Source organism: Octopus bimaculoides, chromosome 13 (genome assembly GCF_046866305.1).
Source record: "Octopus bimaculoides isolate indiv1 chromosome 13, ASM4686630v1, whole genome shotgun sequence".
NCBI lineage: Eukaryota > Metazoa > Mollusca > Cephalopoda > Octopoda > Octopodidae > Octopus > Octopus bimaculoides.
Window position 1 is genome coordinate 30,782,626 of NC_142940.1, and position 25,000 is coordinate 30,807,625.

The 25,000-nt window shown below is 33.5% G+C and overlaps 1 protein-coding gene across 1 annotated transcript in view; it reads left to right on the forward strand.

Annotated features, from left to right (window-relative positions):
• Window positions 1-25,000, forward strand: part of LOC106870540 (glycine receptor subunit alpha-2) — a 313,915-nt gene that overhangs the window by 179,256 nt on the left and 109,659 nt on the right. The window contains exons 2-3 of the mRNA XM_052972406.2: window positions 12,128-12,192; window positions 22,993-23,060. Of these exons, the coding sequence (XP_052828366.1) occupies window positions 12,128-12,192; window positions 22,993-23,060 (133 nt within the window). The remainder of the gene's footprint in view (window positions 1-12,127; window positions 12,193-22,992; window positions 23,061-25,000) is intronic.

The window sequence follows — 25,000 nt, forward strand, 5'->3', positions numbered from 1 at the left end:
TGCATTTTCAATAAGGAGGCTGAATTTTACAACTTAGCTTTATCAAAATCAGGTTACAGAGAAAAGGTTAATTATATAGATTCTAATTATGAAACCGATATGAGTAATAATAATAATAATAATAATAATAATAATATTCTTAATAGCAATAATTATAATGATAAAGCTTTTAATTTAAATAATAACAATAAATACGAAGATAACCACAACCATAAATTACCTAACGATAGCAACAAGATTAACATCCTTTCACGAAATAAGGGAAATAAAAGTCAAATAAAACCTTGTCCCAATGATAACAATAAACGAAGACTATTTATAAACAATACCGGAAAACATTCTAAACCAGAACCTAATAAATATATCTGGGTAGTTCTTCCTTACAGTAAAAATGTAAAAACAAGCTTGGTATCCCAGTTCCAAAACGCTATAAATAAGAACTTTCCTAAACACTCTCACTACTCCCAAGTCATAAATACACACAAGGTTAGATTCGGTTTCTCTAACATGAAGAACATTTCGCAGATAATATCTGCACACAATATGAGGCTTTTGCATCCACTAGAGAGTTCAAACAGTAATATCATTGAACCAAACGTTATTAACCCTTACCAAAATAACAATAATAACAATAATAATAATAATATAGGGAACAATATTAATAACACGATACATAATAGTAATAGTCATAACAACAAAATCATTATTTCAGAAGTCAATTCCAAAAGAATTAGTTTTTTAAGTGAAAATGTGAGACTCGGAAACACTATCTACCAATGTCAAGTTAGTACTCCCCAAAATAATTACTTTTACGTAGGTTCTTCCTCTACACCTTTATCCACTAGAATTTCTAACCATTTTTCATCCTTTAGAGATAGAAGCAAACGTAATACCACGAGCCTTAGCAAACTAATTTGGGATCTTAAAGATAATAACATTAAATTTAAACTAGACTGGCTTATTCTTTCTATTTCTAAGCCATATGAAAAGGGTGGAAAATTCTGTGATTTATGTGTAACAGAATTTCTTTTAATTTTATTTTCAAAGAATTGTCTGGTTAATAATTTCATTGAACATTCTTACAAATGCAAACATTGGCAAAAACATACATATTCTGCATTCAAATAAAAATAAAGGTTTTTATAAAACGCTATCATATTTACCCGTAATAAGTAAATACTTAAAATAGTTCTAATAAAACACATTAGTTTTTCCCTCAAAGGTTAGAAGATTAAAATTACTTACGATTCAAATTATTTATCTATACTTTCATAATTTATTAACCTTAATTAGAGTATATTTTAAATCTTGATAAACCATTGTAACAACCATAACATACTAAATTTATGTACGTATGAACATACCGGTATGGGTGTTTTTTTTAAATATATATACGCGTGTATCTGTGAGAGATAATGTGTATATATATATATATATAATATAATATAGGATAAATTCTTTATAAGAATTTATCAAGTAGCCAGCGTGAAAAAACCTCATAATGAAAAAATAGTTTTTTGACTTATTTAGTCCCTCGATAGCGTGAGGTATTAATACACAGTTAATGCCCCTTATATATATATATATATATATATATATATATATATATATATATATATATATATATATATATATATATATATATGTGTGTGTGTGTGTGTGTGTATGTGTGTCTGTGTATACATATTTAGGGTTTTGCATAAAATAGAAGTGTTTTAACTGATTTTTCTGTGTACATATACGCATTATCATTTATATTTTCACTCTTACCCCTGTTCTGACTCTTATCAATATTATTTTTAAAAAATATATAAATATGCATTTACGTATGATTTTTTGGATGTATGGACATTTTTGTGTAAAAATGTATTTATTAAAACATGGGTTTGTTTATATATTCTAATATGAATGTACTTGTGAATAAGTATGGGAGCATATTTGTGTAGATGTATTTTTTATCTTTATTTTTATTTAAAAAAAATATAAGTAAACGTTTAGATGTTTATGTATGTGTAAATATAAATGTGTGTATGTATGTATACATGTATACCTGTATGGGGGGGGGGGGGTGTATGTATGTTTGTAAGTATATATATATATATATATATATATATATATATATATATATGTGTATATGTGTACAAATCTACGTATATGTAAGCATGTATAATTGTGTATGTATTTGTATAAAACCACATATATATACGTTATTAGGTTCTGTATGTAAGTGCATATTTCTATATGTATGTGTATGTATGTATATATGTATGTATGCGTGTATGTGTGTTTATGTATGTATATGTATGTGTACATGTGTGTATGTGTATATATGTGTATGTGTGTGTGTGTGTGTGTACGAAAAATATATATGTATGTATATGTATGTGTGTGTATATGTATATGCATGCATGCACACACACACACATATATGGATATGTGGATGTATGTATATGGGTGTGTGTATGTATGTATATATAAAACACTTGAGTTATTTTTCTTTTATATATACACATATATATATGTATATATATGTATATATGTATATATGTATATATGTATATGTATATGTATTTGTATGTATGTATGTGCATGCGTGTGCTTACGTATGTATACATGTAGGTATATGTATATGCGAATCTGTTTATTTGATTAGGTAATAGGCGTAGATGTATAGCTATGTGTATGTGCATGAATATATTTCTACTTATACATGTGTGTATATGTAGATGGATACATATGTGTATATGGGGACACGCGCACATGTTTATATTTGTATATGCGTGGGTACGTATGTGCATATGTATAAATGTGGACGTACGAGCGTGTATATATATATATATGTATATATATATATATATATATATATATATATATATATATATATATATATATATATATATACATATATGTATACATATGTATATACGGGTGCACATGTGTATGTATGTGTATATACATATATATATGTATATGTGTGTGTGTGTGTGTGTGTATCAGTATGCATGTATATGTGTGTGTTTGTGTATGTGTATTTATGTATGCATGTACGCTCTCACACATTGATTGGTATGTGTTGTCCAACCCACTATCCGGCAGCGTCCAATTCTCTAACGGTTTTTTTCAAATGAATCCATCTATTGTTTTCATAATCGGTCATAATGTCTTACGTTTAAGATGATTCCCATGCTTTCTCTGATGAGAAGGTTACAATTTTAATATCAAAGATCCCTATGGATCACACAGGTTGTAATCCTTTGAAACATATGTAGGAATAAAGTATGCAATTATAACATGCGTTTTCTCCAATCCTTAAATTCTTAAATATACTCAAATACCCAAAATTTCAAGGAGTTCCTGCCTTAAAAACAGGAACTAAACCACAGTTATTTTGTGTTCTTTGCTACATTAACCCATTTATTCCATTAGAAGAATTTTTATTCATTAAGATAGAAGAAATACACATAATTATATATATATATATATATATATATATATATATATACATATATATATATATATATATATATATATATATATGTATATGGATATATATATCTGTATATATATATATATATGTATATATATATATATATATATATATATATATATATATATATATATATATATATATATATATATATATATATATATATGTGTGTGTATATATGTATGTATGTACATATTTATGTGTGTGTGTGTATATATATTTATATATATGCACGCACTATATTGTTTCCTCTGTATTCAGGCATTTAACTGCAAACATATTTAATTATATCTATCTCAATATTTACTAGCATTTTATATCAATAAAATACATCTTTGTATGGCAAGGTTTAATATATTTGTCATTGTAAACCCGTGTATGTGCGGGGGGGGGGGGTGTGACTGTGTGTATGTGTTTATTCACGTGCGAGTGCATATGAGTGTGCGCCCGTGTGTGTATGTATTGAGAGGACAGAGAGTAAACGCTGAAATAAATTGTAATACAATGTCAGAACCTAAATAAATTTCAGTGGCTGGGAATTAAGAGGAGTGAGCCGAACCCTGCTCAATGATAGATATTATTTTATTGATCTTGCAATCTTTGCATCTTTGAACTGGAAACTCATCAATGAAAATCAACTGAGAACAAGGCCAAACGGTGAGAGGAAATATTTGAATTCATTGAAGCTGTACTTGATAATTTGCTGTCAGGGATTCTGTGGACTGTAATGTGTTGGCTGCAGATTTACAGGGAGACAATCAAGGTATTTATGATGCCTACACAGACAATATTACATGTGTGGCACAACCGTTACAACGCCGGGCAAAAAGCATACCGGCATTTCATTCGTCTTTATGTTCTGAGTTCAAATTCCGCCGAGTTCGACTTTGTCCATCATCCTTTCGGGGTCAATAAAATAAGTACCAGTTACTCCTCCCCCAAAATTTCAGGCCTTGTGCCAAAACTTGAAACCAATACTACATACATTAATAAGGCGGTGAGCTGGTGGAACCATTAGCACGGCAGACAAAATGCTTAGCGACATTTCATCCGTCTTTATGTTCTGAGTTCAAATTCCGCTGAGGTCGTCTTTGTCTTTCATCCTTTCGGGGTCGATAAACTAAGTACCAGTTGATATAATCGACAACCGTTCTTCTTTAAAATTTCAGAAATTGTGCCTACAGTAGAAAGGATTATTTTTATTAAGAACAGCTAAACTGTCGAGCTGGCAAAATCGTTAGAGCGTCGGAGAAAATGACCTGAGGCACTTCTACGGACCTAGTTGAGGAAGTCAACTTTTCCTTGTATCCTTTTGAGGATCGATAGAATAATGTACCAGTTAAGGACTGAGGCCAATGTCATCTACTAACATCCTCTCCCATAAATTCTGGTCTTCTGCTTAAATCAGGAACTCCTATCATTAAGAATGGTAGATATCAAAAGTGATAGAGCACTGGAGAAAATGCTTTACGGTATTTAGATATGGCCCTTTGTTTTCTCAATCTTAATTTCACTGATCCCAAGATTAAATACCCATCAAAAACTACTAACATTGATCTAAACGTTTAGACTTTTCCCAAACTTCGGGCCTTCCCTAGACTTCAGCCAATGCTAGAAATCATCTATCAATATTCAAGCAATTATGTTGATATTGCAGTGCCATGATCATGATTTCGACTTAATGTGTGTGCGTGCGCCTGCGTGCGCGCATATATGTGTGCGCATAGTGCCGAGGCGTGATATTTTCTGAATACTCTGTATCTTATACAGACACAAGTATACAACCAGATAAAACCATTATGTCGAGGCGGTTATATATTTGTATTTATTTTTATTATTTCCTAATTAATGGGAACTAATAGAGAGTTTCTATCGTTCTTACATTTTTATATCACTTTTGCTATGTCTTTATATTACAGTAATTTCTCCATTTCTTTTGATGATTTTTGTTTTACAATAATATCTGGATGATTATCCTTACTCGCTTTGTGTGCGTAAATTTCTACGTTCCTGAATATTCAGTTTTTCAACATGTGAAACAGTTTGCGTCTTTCATCTACACATACATCATGATATTGATATACTCCTATCTCTATTGAATTCGATTCTACCCTAGTTGTTCGCTAATACAGTGTAACTACAAATCCTGTAACTAGTACTCCACAGTTTCGAGAAATACAGTTACATTTTGTATTCTATCTCTGTGTATATGTATCGGTCATCTCTGGCAGCAGGACTTTGAATTTTGAGTCTTGACTTTCTAAAGTTTGTTTATCTATCCACTTTCTAGGGATTTTGTCGTGTATTTTCCATACAAAGCATTTTCTTGCCAACATTTTAGCAAGGTATTTTGTAGTCAGTTTTGAAATTTAGGATGCAGTTAACTAAAAATACTTTCTGGTTGTTTCTCTGCAATCCATACAGCAATGTCTCTGATTTTGACCTGTCTTTTCATACTCTATAGAATTATTCGAATTAGTCTCCCTTCAATTTTCACTCTATATTTTGTAGTCCTATTCTAGTTATTTTATAACAGTTTTCTAGTTGTAGACGTCCTCTCTCTCCCTGTGTTCGTAGATTATATAATCAGTGACGAGTTTCTGTATTCTAAATGTGGCTATTGCTATTCTTTTTATTTTATGAAGGGCTCTTAATTTATTCAGATTCCTGTTGAGAAAATTGGTAAATATTTTGGCTACAATGATAATATTGCTGCTTATTGCTTTAATAGTGATATTTATGTCAATCTGAGCATTTAATCGTAGGCTTTTACATTATTCCTTCCTGACATTTTCTCTCCATTTTGGGTGAGTAGAATTAGTTCATTAATTCCTAATTATTTGTGAGTTTGTTCTCTGTATTATCTCTACGTAACGTTTTTTCGTAACGTTTTTCATATCATGTTCACGATTTTTTCCCGAGCCAAATTTCATTAAAATGTCTCGATTGGATAAATGCCGCGTAGGCAGCAGCAATCACAGTTTTTGCATCTACAATATACATACTTTAGACAGAAGTTAATTGTCGTCCCGTTGCATAAATAGGTAATTTTCATCCTCAAATATGTGATGCTGATTAAAGAGGGAGAGAAAGAGAGAGAGAGAGAGAGAGAGAGAGAGAGAGAGTGAGAGAAAGAGAGAGAGAGAGAGAGAGAGAAAGAGAGAGAGAGAGAGAAAGAGAGAGAGAGAGAGAGGCAGGCTCAGAATGTCTCTTTTCTGTAAGGAAACAATCTAAAAAAATATTCTAGATTTACTCGTAACACGTTTAGAGTAAAGTATCTACTTTTATTGGCGCTAGTTAATTTACATATGATATTCCCATAATCTAACAGAAAGAGAGAGAGAGAGGGAGAGAGAGAGAGAGAGAGAGAGAGAGAGAGAGAGAGAGGGGGGGAATGGAGGGAGAAAGGAAGACTGTCAAAAGACGCTTGTTAATCAAGTCATGCCATGTATCTTTCTCTTATATTCTTCGGTTATGTAGTTGATTGCTCACTGATTTTTACATGCATGTAACTCTTAGAGGTATCCTGTATGTTCTTCCAAATACAATCTTTTACTTCTTCGTGAGCAATTATTCTTTGCAACGATAATGCTGTTATGGTTAATATTCTGTAGGCAGGTTTATTAGCCTGCAGTTCTGCGTGTGCGTAAGTGTGTGAGAAAGGGGATAATGTTTTGTTAGTTTAGGGAATTAAGGTGCTTTGCCTCTTGGTGAAGCCTTCCAGTGTTATCTCAGGATTTTCAGTAGCTTGTGGAATATTTCTGAAAACATGTGTTGAATGCATATCAATTTAGTCAAAATTTGATATTTTGACTTTTATTATTTATGCCTGGCAGAATCGTTTAGCACGCCGGGAAAAATACTTAGGGGGCATTTCGTCCGTCTTTACGTTCTGATTTCAAATTCGACCGGAGTCGACTTTGCCTTTCATTCTTTCGTGGTCGAGAAAATAAGTACCAGTTGCGGACTAGGGGTGATGTAATCGACTAGCCCCTCCCCCAAATTTCAGGTCGTGTACCTATAAAGAAAGAATTATATGTCTATTTATAACGCGATTGTTGACTAATATTGTCATTAATTAAATATTTATGACTTTCCACTGTATTTCTCACTAGTACAGTGACAGGGGAGTGTCTGTGACCTTTTATAGAACGCAAATCTGAAAATACTTCGTTAGAAAAGAACCAGTTGTTTTTTCCTGCTTGTGTTCTTTTGTTTTTCTTTACAACAGTACTCTTCCACAGATATACATCTACAGATATACACCTATTCAAAGACAGACATTAGCAATTCATCAAGCTGTGTGTCTTTTGACTTCATTATGTATTTTAGAGGAGATTGACATTTTTAACTGAAACTCCGTATGCACATTAAACTCAATTAGATACACTGGACACTTGAAAGCAGCTCAGGATTCACCATATTCTGTTTACGAAAAGTTTGTAGAATAAAACAATAGAGTAGTTTAAGATTTGTCCGATAACACACGCACTATCGACTAAAACTTGGCTTTACTCTGACGTACACTACATAGGGACATCGCAGACGTAAATAGATACCATAATTTTTGAAAGATTTACTTCTTTATATTTGCTTCAATGAGCAGAATGTGTCGAGCAGTATTACAGCAAATAGGAGAAATTATTCTCTTATGACATACACTATATCGATCAGTATATTTTGCATCTGAACCTTCCCTGATGTACTAACAATAAAAATTAGAAAACATTCATTCCAGACTTCGCTGCACCAGGTGTAAATAACGATATTATTTTATCAGTTGGCAAATATAAACATCGATCAGCAAACAATAATTTCACTGAATGTGAAAACAAAGCCAGCATCTGGTTGACGAAACACATGTCCAAATAGCAGTGTCCCAGAATGCTGTGCACCAATGTGCCAAGTGTGTCCTCGTAAAAGAGAGAAATTTTCTCCTAGAGTATTTTCTGTTCGTGACTAAGAGTTGTCTTGACTCTTATTTCTAGCAATGCTGGGTCTGACTTGCACATTTTAGTCACTTTTAGTGACACTTTATGTATACACATACACACATACACACGCACACATGCATATATATATATATATATATATATATATATATATATATATATATATATTCATTTTATCTAGTTTCAGCACATGAGCTGTTGTCATGCTAGGGCACCGCCATTTGGTGTTGCTACACAATTTTACTTCACGAATTTACATTTGGTGCATGAGAGAATTTGATGCAACTGCCCTCATCTGCACCTCCTGCCGCGAAGTTGGTTCATCTGGGACACCTGGCAGGAAGAGGTCCAGCCTCATCTTGAAGACACCTACATCCACCCCATGCAAGTCTCTCAGGTCCTTCGGGAGGATATTGAAGAGCTGTGGACCTCCGAGGTCCAGGCTATTGCAGTATCTTGTCCTACATCTTGATGGCAAATTTGGAGTCCTTGACACTATGCAATGGCGTCCAGTTCTTTTATTTGTGTAACTTTCGATGCCAAAGTTTGGGACAATTCCTTCAAGGATCTTCCAGATGTATATTATGGCATATCTTTCTCCCCTACGCTCTAAGGAATAGAGTCTTAATCTCTTGAGTCTTTCCTAATAGCTTATATGCTGCATAGAGGCTATCTTCTTCGTGTAGCTTCGTTGGATTGCCTCAAGTTCTGAGATTAATTTGACACTGGTTGGTGACCATAGCTGAGAGCAATAGTCAAAGTGGCTTAAAACAAGTGTCCTCCAAAGCACCATCATGGTTTCTTGATCTCTTGTTCTAAAAGTTCCAAGAATCCATCCGGTCAGTCGCCTGCATTTCATTGACAATTTAGCAACATGAACATGAAAGGATGCATTATTACTCATGTAAATGCCCAGGTCTCGCACTGACTGTGCCTCTGGGATTGCAGTCCTTCCAGGTCCAGTGTATTTAATGGCTACTGCATTTAGTCTTGCATGCTGATAGCACAAGGCTTGAAACTTTTCAGCATTAAACTGCATGTTATTCTTTTCAGCCCACTTGTATATAGTTCACATTGCAGGTGCATAATGTCTTCAGGGTTCTGTATTACCTGTGAGACTTTTGTATCATCTGCATAACTTGTGATCGTGGCTCTCTGTGTGGCTGAGGGCATGTCTGAGAGGGCCATTATGAACAGTATTGGTCCCAAAACAGTGCCTTGCGGAACACCGCTCACTATTTGCGTGTCATTGGAAGTGGCCCCATTGGCTACTACCACCTGACTTCTATCCTTCAGAAAGTCAAGAAGCCACTCTCCCAATTTTCCAACTATGCCGAGATCACGCAGTTTGTGACATATCATTCCATGGTCGACTTTATCAAAGGCCTTTGCAAAGTCGAGATATATCACTTCCACATTTGAGTGGTTAAGTAGCTGTTTCAGCACCCAGTCATATTGTTGTAAGGGCTGAGTCAGGTAGCTTCTTCCTGGTCGGAAACCATGTTGGGTGTCAGGCAGCAAGTCATTTTCTTCAAGGAAGGCGATTAGTTTTCTTCTGACTATTCGTTCGATGACCTTGCTGATGTGCAAGGTCAGAGAGATAAGTCTGTAGTTCTTGGCCTCCGCTCTGCTACCTCCTTTATGAATAGGGCATATTTTACCCTCCTTCAGTTTCCTTTAACCTCTTTCAGTTTCCACTCAGAAGCTACCAAGGGAGAAATTTAAACAATGTTCCACACCGTGGAACTAAACTCAAGATTGCGAACTAAACATCTTTATCAAACAGTGAAACCTCCTTTTATTTTTGGGTATTTTCCAATAATTCTTATGCTGCAGCATTCAATTTTTGATTTGATTTCTTATACCTTCCTACCATTCTATTGTTTTGTTTGTTGCTTTATAAACATTGTCCTCTGTAGCGAGTGTGCCAACAACTGTTCCCAGTACTAACACTTCCTTTGCCATTTGTACTGCAACGGTTTCAATTTTATTTCATCTTTTTCTTGGAAAAAACTTTTTTAGTCGAAGATAAAGTATTTGTTTATTTTATTCAAAGAATCTTTGTCGCTATTCATATTGACGAATTCTTTAAGATTTAGTGAGGTTCTTTTTGCATCAAACGCTCTTTGATTTCGGGCAATTCTTTTTATTTTACTATTTTTAATATATTTTTGAATTACTTTTGTCTTTTCATTTATTTTTCATTTGCGTCGTTTTCGCTGTTGATCTCATTAAGGATTGAGAATTGTCTTCTTTTATCTTTCTTTTTGCTTTCTCTGCGTGTTTTCCGTGTGGTTTGCTTTGGTTTAGATGTTTCTGTACGAAGGAGATTATCGATTTTAATTATATAACTATTTCCCCCTTTATTGTCAGATTCAATATTTTCAGTTTTATATCTTAGATCTTTTCCCATATTAACCTGTGTTCATATTTTTGTTGGTGTAGTTATGGTTCGACTACTGGTGGTCAATAATCTATAACTATGCCTGGATTTTATCATTATTTCTTTTGTAAATTTTGCTTTACTAGGTTTATTTTCCAGATTTATGCTCTCATTTTTCTCTCTTCCTATGTTTGGTATTCTGTTTTTTTGTCATCATTTATAGGTTCATTGCGTGTTGTATTTGTATATGTGATATCTTTTCACTTTTAAGTGTATATCATCTTAAATTTGCTATTGTGTTAGTCCCCAAATTTCTCCAACATCAATATTATTACCTCTTTCGATATACAAGTATGTTGTGCCATTACTGTTTTAAGAATGGCGTATTGCTGTAATTATTATTTTTGAAGTTTTTAACTCCAGGATAGTCCTGCTCGATCAGGCCTGATTATAGGTGTTCCAGCCAGGATCATATGGTCATTCTGTATTCTATTATTACATTCTTCAATATGCACTCCGTTTAATAAGATTATAGGATCTTGTAGATCTCCTGTCTGCATAGTTTCATCATTGAAACGAGAGTGAAACTGAAAAATATGCATGTAGCATGAAGTCCCATTCACCTCGGAATTACATACCAATAGATATGCTGCTATCTAGCACGGGGTTGACGATTGTCGAGCAACTTATAACAGAAGAAATTTAATACATAGCTAAACGCAGTACCAAGACGACGTTATACAGCATGAACTTTATAAGACACTATGATGAAGATTGAAGGAAATTTAGCTGCTCATTCTACCAGATCGTGTAATCACATAAAAACTCCATCAAAACTCTGAAGTAGTCGACGTCTCTAGATATTCAAAGCGATGCTGTTCTTTCGATTATATTATCTGTCAACTTTATATTTCAGCCATCGATAAAATAAGGACTGCAATCAATATAGTCAGCTTTTTCCCTAATCTGAATTGTGTTATTAACTTTGTTAATCATTATTTATATTTCCTTATGCACACTGACAATTATCTTTTGATATTACATACACAAGCTAAAGGCTTTGGTAAAGACTTTGGTAACTGTTCTACACACACACACGCACGCACGCACGCACGCACGCACGCACGCACGCACGCACGCGGGAACTCACTGACTCACTCACTGACTCACTCACTCACACGCGTACACACATGGATGCATGAATTTTCCTATATGGAACGTATCTACATAATCAGACTTCATCAATATTGTCGATCGTTTGATGTACTCAACAATGTCTAATCTTTTTTATATATTCTTTTGCAGCTCTGATTTCCTTCAAACACTTATCGAAGCATACGACAGCAGTATTCCTCCAGGATTTGACCAAGGTAAGTTTATATATATATATATATATATATATATATATATATATATACGAATGTGTGTATATGAGTTTGTGTGTATGTGTCTATGCGTGCATGTATGCACGTATCTTTGTGTCACACATACATACACACATGGTGTGTGTATGTATGTGTGTGTAGATTTTTTTTAATATTGATTGCAGTAATATTACAAAGTTTAACGAAGTGATTCGTTTATTGTTTGTTCTGATATTGACCTACATCTAACAAATTGACAAACAATTTTGATATAATTTGGTACTGGTTTTGATGTTACTGTTTAATCTGAGACTCACCCTGAATTAAAACAAAATCTGTGACTAAAGATCTTCAAATCGTTACTATAATATATTTATTTACATACTGAATATTTCTAAACTGTATCATTCACCGTCTTTTTGCTGGGGAAAGGCTAAGATGTTATTTGGGGGAAATTTTTAATTGGCTAATATTTCTAGCAAGGCGAACACCATAAAGAAGTCTCTTCATAGATATATATTTTTGTATCTTGTTTGACGCAGGTGTAGTGATTCTTCCTCCACGTAGTATCTAGTTACAAGTTGGAAGAACCTTGGTTGAGAATGGCAGCTCTTCGAAGAGTGAATGTATTTGTAGGTGTTGTTCTTGAAACGGTTTTAGCAGCGATCAAATAACGCTTTACGAGTTAACTTCTCTTGTTTGTAATTCAAAAATATTTTAATGACATTTTTTCCCCGGTGTCTCCATCTTAAAAATAGCTTCTCTTTTCCGAGCACATCAATGAAATGGAAGATGAATTTTTCAATTAAGCTGTTATTTTTTTCATTGTAAACGACAACATAGGAGTTCTCTAGGGGCTTGATTTAACTGTACGTAGTTCCATTTTGTATTTGTTGTGACGTTTAATTGTAGGTCAGCCCTGATCGAGCATACAACTGTTCAAATGCATTCCAGTCGCAACCATGTCCTTTTTAGAGGTATCTAGGAATATATTATCTAATGTGCCCTCACATCTTTGAGGGCATAATTTGAGGGAGATTTAACTGCTGTATATAACAGTCGAGTGATCACATGCAAGCTTTCTCACTAATTTCGGTTCAGAGTTCGTAGTTCGCTTTGTCATGATGGATTCTACAGTTTCAACGTTGCGTATTGAAAACAATGATTTCAATATTATATATTACACATTTAGAGATGGTCTCTTATATTTTATTCTTTTATTCTTTTATTTGTCTCGGTCATTTGATTGCGGCGATGCTGGAGCACTGCCTTTAGTCGAGAGATCGACCCCAGGACTTATTCCTTGTAAGCCTAGGACTTATTCTATCGGTATCTTTTGCCGAACCGATATGTTACAGGGACGTAAACACACTAGCATCAGTTGTCAAGCAATGCTGGGAGGACAAACACAGACACGCAGACATACCACATGCGCGCGAGTACACACTAACACACACACACACACACACACACACACACACACACACACACACACACACATATATATATATATATAGACGACTGGCTTCTTTCAGTTTCCGTCTACTAAATCCACTCACAAGGCTTTGGTCGGCCCGAGGCTATAGTAGAAGAAATTTGCCAAAGATGCCACACAGTGAGACTGGACCCGGGACCATATGGTTGGGAAGCAAGCTTCTTACCACGCAGCCACTCCTGCGCCTATTTAATCAAGAAAGGGAAATACATCACTCATATTTAACTGTGTTGCTATCGTGAATATTTCAATCTATTCTTCAATCACTGTGATTATTTGTCAATATCAAGATTCTGAAATTTTCATGTTTCTACATTCAGGCCTTCTGCTCTGTTTCAAGCCAGTAATATTGCTAATTAACGCAAGACCGAAGCGATTTTTGTCCAACGTATTTGTTAGTCTTCCTATTAATAGGTAGTTTGATAACAGAAAAATGACTTAAAGGCAGAATCCATACAAATTCAAACAACTTTCTGTCTACATTGGTTTTGATTAACATATACTTTGAAAGGTGTATATGTTGATTATATCAATCGACACACGCATGCCCGCATGCTTGCACGCACGCACGTACACACACACAAATCATCTCAGACTGAATTCGTATGCCAATACATATATACATATTTATAATATCTCCACTTTCTCTCTGCCTCTATCTATCTATCTATCTATCTATCTATCTATCTATCTATCTATCTATCTATCTATCTATCGATCTATATATCTATCTATCTATCTATCTATCTATCTATCTATCTATCTATCTATCTATCGATCTATATATATATATATATATATATATATATATATATATATGTGTGTGTGTATAGACAATTCGAGGATGCCAGGTCCTCATTGGGGATTAGATAATCCAAACATTTCATTGGTTAATCAGTATCATATAAGGAGAAAGTCTCGACTATACGTTAAAGATTATTATAGTAATCCATATTGTTAATAATGAAAGAAAGAAAATGGAGAATTATGGATGTATAAATAATTTATTTGTATGATGTAATGAGATTGAAAATTTTTATTAAAAACAATACAAATAAATTATAAATCATAAAACTCTAAAAGAAATGACAGAGGCAAAAAATCTACATATATGTTTCGATTCATACCAAGAGTGATTCGTAATTCTAAGTATTTGGGTAGGGTCATCCTTATCAACTATATAGGGTAGAATCTCATCAGGGATTTATGAGCTTATACTACAAAGTTTAACATATTTCCTGAAAGGATGCAGACGATTTACTTATAAGTTTAAGAAGTTAGATCATATATATTATGCATATGTATTTAACTAGTGAATTATAGATGTAAGTAAAAGTAAAATAAAATAAAAATAACATACAAATAAAGGTAAAGAAGATATAAAATAAAAATTAAAGAAAAATATAAATGTATGCAAAATAGTATATAAATTTAAATAAAAGGAAAGAACAATACTTAAATATGCAAGGGCAGAATCATATGACAAAATAAATGACGGATAAGTTAGATAGTAAAAAATATTATTAGTCAACCGTTATAGGTGAATTATTTTAATTGGTTTAGTACTAGATACAGTTCAGGAAATCAATGGATGCCTACTGTTCACATCATATTGTGTCATATTTATAGTCAAGTATAGACAAAAGTTTTAAAAATCTGACGGTTAAGATATGTATCTTGAAAGCCTTACATGTAAACCCTTTGTCGTAAATATATAAAACATATATTTTCATAGTCATGTCTTTATATATTCGTGTATATATATATATATATATATATATATATATATATATATACTTCAATAGCGTGATCAGGATGAATTATCCATACATTGCAGAAAAATACGTTACCTGCCTGGCCGGTAACGTATTTTTCTGCAATGTATGGATAATTCATCCTGACCACGCTATTTATTAGCATTATCATGCGTTTGAGAATAGAAAAAAATTATTTCTGTATCTTTCAATACATCTCAACGCTTCTACAACAAACTTTGTTTACTTTCATCGTAAGTTGAATTTATACTTCAATATATATGCGTGCATATTTACACATATACACACATATGCGTATACTTACACACACGCACACACACATACACACACACACACACACACACACACACACACACACACACACACACACATATATATATATATATACTCACACTCAAAAAAATATGTATTTATTAAATTCATTTTCATTTATTTATTATCAGATAGGTTAAGTTGTTAGAGTTATGTTATAGGAAATTTAATAACTAGAATTGATCAGTTCAGATGTCAAATAAAAAGAGAAGTTGAATGAGGAAGTAAAGAGATAAAGAATAAAATATAACATAATGAAATAAAATTTAGCAGATATGGGAGCTTATATTGCGTATTTGTTATAATGTACCGTAATGTGTTTGTAATTATTAATGGTTAATGTTTACCCGCTCGGAAAAACCGACTTTTTAAAAAACTAAAAAAATTCAGCGGATTATTGTTTTCGATGACGGAGATTCCGAATATGCCAAAAACAATGTTTTAAAATTTTAAATTGCCCCCTCTTCACTCCAATTTTAAAAATTCGAATCTTTTTTTCAGTCTACGAAGGAAAATATGGAGATTAGGAATATGGAAAAAAAATTAATTTCAAATTTTCTATGAGAAAACTCCAAAATTGATTCATACACCCCCGCCACTACATCACGCTGTCTAAATGTGAAAGTGAACGGCTGTAGATATATAGTGAAGCAGCAAAAAGATTACGGCTTGTGTGTTTGTGAACGAATGAACAGAGAAAGTACACGACGTATATGACATACCTGTCATATACGTCGGTTTTGCTTTTTCACTTTAAAGGTAAACGTTCCTGATAGAAGCAAACACGATATTCAATAATATGTTTGTGTTCTTCACTCAGAAAGAATAAAATATTCATGGGACTTCATCCATGTGCATCCGCGTGCAGGTGTGTGGGGGTGTAGTAGTGCGCAAGAAAAACATTTCCGGAAATGTATTGATAAAAATTCTTTGAAAATAAGTTATCTTTATATGCCGTATTAGCAATTCTCCACATAAATGAAAGAAGAATGGGTATTAAATGCTCGTTCAGTGAATTTACGGAATTTACTGAACGCCGTCGCCTTCAAGTACAAAACGAAAGATTGCCCTACAAATACTACACTACAAATGAAAGAATCACGATTCACACTAATATTTCATTTACACCCTTGAATTTGAAGACTTGATATAACAACATGGCTCTTTGCAACTTTTGCAATGTCAGTCTATATGAAGCCATACTCCATTTCCACGGGAATAATGATGCCTCTATTGCATTTTTAGGTTAACATGGCCACCTGCCGCGTACTTGAGATTATCCGAACTGCAATACCCCGTGTATTTTGCGGCAAGGGACAGACATATGGCGCTGCGTAAGGTGATGCGATGAAGTGGACGGTCAAGAAGGGAATGCGGATACTTCATATCTACATTTAAGGACACCTTCTAGAAGGCGTCCATCTTCCGCATTGGAAAGGTTTGCTTTTTCCGAACCACTTCCTCGGCGCAGCTTCGTTGTCACACAAATCAGTAGAGGAAAACCTTGGATTCTGCCGTGAAACTTCCGTAGATTAGCTGTCTTTCTGTTCGGAGGCCTGCCAGTTTTGGGCAGAAAACCACCAGACTGTTATAGGAGGACCTGGAGTTGAAATTGACGAAGCGGTTTTGGTCCGTCGGAAATACCAACGCGGCGGGATTGTAAAAACGGTTTTGCTTTTTGGCGGACTAGAACAGTTAAGTAAGAAGGCATTCGTGGTTCCACTGTTAGACGAATGTGGTGAGGCCGACAGACGAGATGCTAGGACTCTGACTGCACTAATTAACCGTTACACCGGCAGGGGGTCAATAATTTATAGCGACTGTTGGCGTACCTACAGTAACCTCAACAACCTGGGCTATACGCACTATCAAGTGAACCATAGCCAGCATTTTCTTGATCCTGTTAACCCATCTGTTCATACTCAAAATATTGAGAGTTTATGGGGAAGACTCAAGAAGAGAATTATTCGACCAGGAATGAGGCCTGAGTATCTGAAGCAGTACGTCGCTCGGTTACTTTTCTTACGGGCTGTCTCACCACCGACCCAGCGACTTCATAAGTTGTTTTTGGAGGCTGCAACATTATATCCAGGTTCCTGAAGACACGGAAGACTATACACAAAAATTATTTAATTACAATCTTTAAAAACACATATAACACATTTATTTCCAGTTAACAGAAACAACACAACACCACACTTTTTCATAATACACGTCTATAAAGCATATTCATTGGCTCATACATTATCATTTATTTTCTCTCTTTTTCAATATTTAATGAGCAGAGTGAGTATGTTGTTCTCAAATACGTTAAAACTTTAATTTTAATATGTTATTTTTATATATTACGAAAAAAATAAAATTGAAAAATTGAATATCATACATATGTTAGAAATAAGTATATTTAGGCAAGATATTACATATTTTATATTGTATAAAATTATAGATATAAATGCTGGTTCTAATAAGGATCTAATTAATTCAGTTTCAAATTTAGTAAAAATATTTATGGGGAATAAAGAACCTAACATTTAGTGATATTAATAAATAAAAAAATGATTAATGATATTTATAAAATAGATTTTTAGGAGTGTATAGGCAAGCCGAGAATTTTCCAACCCTCTCATTTAGTAATTGTTTAGTAGAAAAAATGGATACTATAGCACTCTGATGGTAAGATGATGGTAAGATTTTGCAGAACATATAATCTTCCATGTAATTTTCAAACTGATGTTACTGACTTTTAACTTCTTGATGAATTTACTAAGACTAGTCGAAGAACGGTTATTGGGTTTTCTAAAAGATCATTTATGGTTGGCCAAGCTAAGTTTCACATATGATTCCGTAGAACCAATGTAGAAAACGAGTTTATCTTCAGCTTCAACTATAATTTGATTTATTAAATTATTCCGTGTGCAATAATTATTAAATTCACATTGTTCTTTAAACCTACAATTAAAGAACTTACTAAGATTATCACTAGAATTAGTAGGTGGGTTTTGAGCAGTAGGCTCCCTTTGATTGTTTATATTAAAATATTTGGACTTAGTTTTATCTGGTATATTATGTGTTTGTTTAATATTGGGAATATTAAGTTTTCGCTTTACGTAAAATTATCTAATTTTGCATAATTCATGGAAGATATTTATCTAAACAAATTACGGAAAACAGAATGATCAAATCTAAAGTGTCTGTTTTGAATTATGTCACTATATTTGTTTTTATTATGAGGGAAGTGTTTGTTTATTAGCCAACGTATGAATTTAATTAAGTTTGTTTTTACTTGCATAGCGAAGGGCAATATTAACCAGATAATATTCTCCTTTATTTTATTTTTACTAGAATTGAGATTAACATAATTTATTATAGTGGATTTTATATGAGGCATATAATTTTTTATATTTTATTTTTATATTGTAATTAGTGTTAATGTTACTATTATTATTGTATGGTCTCATGTTTTAATTGATCTGGTGAATGGCTAATTTATCATTTATATTTTTCTGATTCTGCTCATAACCTGCTTTTGGTTTATTATGTTTGGGGTGTAATATATGTATGCTTATATTGTTATTATCAATATTAGGATATGCGTTAGTCTTAAGGTCTCTCTTTGTCGTTTCTACTACCCTATTTCTATGCTGGTTATTTTTGTTCAGTATATAGTTATAATATAATCTATTAGCTGTTTTATCCGAATTTATTGTATCAATCATAGCTTTAGTGTTAAGAATTTTCATATCTAGGTTATATTTTTCTCCATGTAGATGTTTATGTTTGTTATTAATCGTATGTGAACCATGCTTAATATATTAAATTTTCTGTTTGTGCCCTGTTTTTACCAATGCAATATTATATAATTTCTTGCTGTCGTTAAAGATATCTTCGTTAAATGAGAGGTAATGTATTCTTTTTCTATGTTATTAACTAAACAATTAGCAATAGATTTTGGGTGATTTCTTTTTATATTAATGTAAATGATTTGGAATTAGGCATATGAAATGGCGCATATTTTCCAGTATTAAGGTTTAAATTCTCGTCTAAAATTTAACTGAGTTATGCTGTGTTTCAGTTAAAATTTTAGTCCCAAACGGTTAAAGTACCGGTGGAGCTTTTCCTTGTATAATTCTAGTTTTCTATTTGAAGGGTTTTTGATTATGAATAGTGCATCATTCCTATATAGACCACCCACTATTTCTGGAAATTCGCAATAGAATTTATGTTGAATGTATATACAAACCAAATCTGAGACTTGGGCTGAATCAGATGATTCCATAGCTATATCAAAGCAGTCATGTGTATCTTTTCAAGCCCATAGTTTATTATCGAACTTAATTATTGATTTTCGAGCTGTTAGTGTTTCTTGGACAATTTAGTATTATTTTATAGCCAATATAAGGGCACTATTTAGGACTGTTGGGTTAATTAATGAGTAATAGTCATTAATAGCTACCTATAAAAATTTGCATTTATTTTTATTTTCTATTTTGTTGAACCAATCTATTGCTTCTTGCGTATTAGAACATAGTTTCAGTTTAATTTTGTTCTTAATTTCTTCTATATATTTGTCCATAATACATTTACCTATGTCCGATTTAGCAGGGCAGATTAATCTAACTTTCGTTTTTATTTACAAATTATCCGTCTCGTCCTTTAAAGAAATTCTAGGCCTTAAAGGAAAGAAAGGTTCAATTTTATCTTCAATAGCGTAGTGAGTCATAATTTATTTTTTTAGCTTCAAGATGTTTTGTTCCTAATGTATTTCTACTTACTATCTTATATTTTTTTGGTGATTTCCTTCCCAAGTAGATGGTGAATATAGATTAACATTCAAATTATTGATATTTCTTGTTTTATCAGCGTGAACTAAAATACCTTCCTTAGATTTAAAATCCATGATTATTAATCTTAATTTCCGCTGATGTTCATCTATGAGCGGGTGCTTCACGAATTTGATATTTGATTACTGTTGCGCATAATTCGTCTTCAAAGGTGTCGAGATGTTTGTTAGGTGGTGGGTATCTTCTTGTTTTAAAATATTTTTTAATTATATCCATTTCGTTGCTTCTATCATGTTTTATTCCTTTATTTGCTTGTTCGTGTGTGTGTGTATATATATATATATATATATATATATATATATATATATGTATGTATATACTTACATTCATCTTGCTGATTCCCTCAGTTTCACTTTGAAATGGCAGAGAGTAAGGACCCTGACGAAACTGCAGCGACCATCACACCAGGTTGCATATCCAACAGTATGTAGTGGATGCAGTTGAAAAGCGCGTACGTCCAGAAAAGGATGCAGTAAATAACTGTCAAAATAAAATTATGTATATGAAAAATCTCCGTTGTTCTTATCATTATTAATATTATATAAAGGCGGTGAGCTGGCACAATCGTTAGCACGCTGGGCGAAATACGTAGCGGTATTTCGCCCGTTCGCTACGTTCTGAGCTCAAATTCTGCAGGGTCGACTTTGACTTTCATCCTTTCGGAGTCGATAAATTAAGTACCAGTTGCATACTGGGGTCGATCTAATCGACTAGACCCCTCCCCCAAAAGTTCAAGTCTTGTACCTATGGTAGAAAGGATTATTAATACTACACACACACACACACACACACACACATATATATATATCAGATATCGTGGTCATTTGTAGTGTATGGGTTAGGGATTTACGTTCTTTTTCCTAGAACCCAAGTTAAGCAATATTTTGCTCCAGACGGCTTGGTATGTATTCCGTTGTTCCCATAATAATTGATATGAAGCTGAATTATATCTTGGGTACTGGATTTGCAAATTCCTTATCGATGGTCAATTGATGTCCTCTTTTTCTTGTATTTTTCTAACCATATTCGTATCCTGAGGGTAAATAATTTCCGCAACAGAAGATACCTTCTTGTAGTTGCACAAAACAATATATGGCTGATTGTATGGCTGTTTAATTTTTAAGTTCCACATATATCCTCTTGGCCCATTCGTTTCAATATAATCAGCTTCGTCTATAAGTGTTTTCTCTCATGTTATTCTGCTTCAGATTGTTCTGGTCACTGCGTCATACCTCATGGGAAAATAATATCTGGAAGAGAGTCTTTCGCTGTAGGCAGTAATATGTTTGATATCTTCAGTCTTGGTCTGTCAATGTTTTCTGCTTTTTATGTATATCATGCTAAGCATCTGACAATGACCATTTGCTTGTATTTGTTTGTGATTTTCGTACCAATTACCGACGTACTATCTTGTGTTGTTAACTTCATGGTCACAAACTTAGGTAAGATAGTTACTGGTCTCTTCCCTCTGCTGCAGATGTTGTTTCCGTGTCGTAATACGTGCTTCATATGACATCAATACAGGTTTGAGACCACGGCCACCGTCCTTGCGTGCGAAGTAAAGTGTCTACATCTTCAATGATGTTGAGGTTACATGTAACAATGAACGGCTCGCGAATTCTAACATCTATCACGTGAGGACAGACACTGCAGGGGTATTGTGGGCAATATGCTGTTGTAAGTTGAGAGTTCTGATGACAAATATTCTCTTTCCTCTCCCGATGCTCTCCTTATTTATGGACCCATCATATCTGACATTTTCAGCCTGTTCAACACACCTATAATTGTCACCTGAATGTAGAGGATGCACCATCAAGCCGTTCATTTTTAGGTTTTCAGAGAAGAGCACAACTGTCAGAGAAGAGCACAACTGTCAGAGAAGAGCACAATTGTCAAAAAGGCACATTTGCGCTCATCAAATTTCATTCCAATGTCTTCAGAAAATTGGGTAATGGGCTTCAATTGTTTATTTTGGTTTGCTTACATCCCCGTAACTTAGCGGTTGGGCATTAAGGGTGCGATAGAATAAGTACCAGACTTACAAAAAATGTACTAGGGCCAATTTGTTCGACTAAATCCTTTAATGCGGTACCCCAGCATGCTCGCAGTCTAATGAATGGAACAAGTAAAAGAAGGAGGATAACTCACGAATAGGGAAAAAGATTTAGAGCAAAGTGGACAAGGTCAGCGAATATTAAATTTGTTTGTAAAGTACGTGAGTTTAAAATGAACCATTTACACTTACATCATCAGGTAAGCAAGCTTCTGTGTTCCCTTGAAGTTTTAATGCCTTAAAATCCTATCTGCTGTATTACTGTGTCATATTCTGTAAGTTAGTTCTGTCACTTTCTTTAAATATTTTTGCTTTTGTTTTTTCTCATAGAACAAGTCACAACAGTGAATGTACAACTCTATATTAACAGCTTCGATTCCATAAACGAACAAACAATGGTAAGAGATTTCAGCAACAATATTGATTTCTAACATTGTCCTTTACTTGGGTATGGAGAAGGAGTAGAGTAATTTAAGTCGATGTCATTACGGTATTGGTATTTATATTGTTGGACCCGGAATATTGATAACCACGATAAAGTCAAAACCGGAAGTTTTTTTAATTCAGAACGAAGAAGGAAATAACAAAATATTATAAAACATCTTTTCCGACGCTCTAACAAATCTGTCAAAATGCACTACACTTTCTAACAATGGTTGTTCCGGTTAAAGACAAAATGCTTGAACATTATTTACATTATTTACATTTGACGGATATTTATCCTCATCTTGTTTGCTGTTAACACAACGTTTCGGCTGATATACCCTCCAGCTTTCATCAGGTGTCTTGGGGAAATTTCGAACCTGGGTTCTCATTCCTAAGTTATTTTTCGATGTTACTATTATTATTATTTTATGTTTGACTTTTGCTTTGCATTTGTACAAGTTGGATCCAAGTCTCACCCAGAGACCTCAAGAGACAACAAGTTAGAAGTTCATGTAGGTGTTATGCCTAGGGTACCATATATTTCGATTTGTACATAGTGTTGTTCTAGAGAATGTTTAAGAAACCATAAGAAAATTATCTTTGTTTTAAAATTTGAGATCACATAGACAGTATTTTACGTAGGATATGGGCAGTTCCCATGGGCACCATCTTTTGAACTTCAGCCATTTTGGGGTTTCCTGGTATCTGAGCTAGGTAGTAATCAGCCCGTTTCGCTGTCATTATTATTATTATTATCATCATTATTATTATTATTATTATTATTATTATTATTATTATTATTATTATTATTATTATTATTATTATTATTATTATTCAGGTCACTGTCTGGAATCGAACTCGGAAACTAGGGGTTAGTAGCCCGCGCTCTTAACCACTACGCCATATGTCCGTGGGCAATTATGCTTGAAATTTTGCGGGTAGGGCGTTACTCGATACCGTCGACTTCATTACTTGATTGGTACTTTATCTTATCGATCCTGAGGCATAAGGCCTGAAATTTGGTGAAGGAATATAGTCGAATACATCGACCCCAGTCTTACACTAGTACTTATTTTATTGATTCCAAAAGGATGAAAAACAAAGTCGACCTCGGTGGAATATGAACTTAGAATGTAACGTCTGACGAAATACCGCTAAGCATTTCACCCGACGTGCTAACGACTGCTGTTAGCTCGCCGCCTTAATAATAATAATAATAATAATAATAATAATAATAATAATAATAATAATAATAATAATAATAATAATAATAATAATGAACTAGGAATCAATGAACTAGATAGGATACAACACACACAAATGAAAGAGAAAATAAAGAAAGAATACTATAGACGAGTTAGATCAACACTGAAAACAGAGCTCAATGCTAAAAACAAGTTAATAGGTATAAACACTTTAGCCGTCCCAGTTATAAGTTACAGCTACAATATCCTTAACTGGACCCAAAATCTGACATAGAAAGGCTATATATACAACGTACAGAAGGTGGTAGAGGCCTTATACAGCTGGAAAGCTATTATAAAATAACCACCATAGGACTGCAAAAATACCTACTTCAGAAGCAAGGAAAACTAATACAAATAGCCACAAAACACGAGCAAAACAAAAAACTGTTTTCAGTATTTAAGGAAGCTGACATATACAAACAAGAAATCATACTACCTAAAAAATACGAAGAAGAAGAAGAAGAAACAACAAAAGCTATAAAACAACTGAAAACTAAACTAAAACAAGAGCAGCAACGGACCATGATAAAACGATGGCAAGAAAAGCCCCTACATGGTAAATACTGGGCTAAACTAAATGCAAAAGAAATAGACAGAGAAAAATCCCAGCAATGGTTGAGAAGCTCAGGACTCAAAGCAGAGACTGAAGGATTTTTAATTGCTGC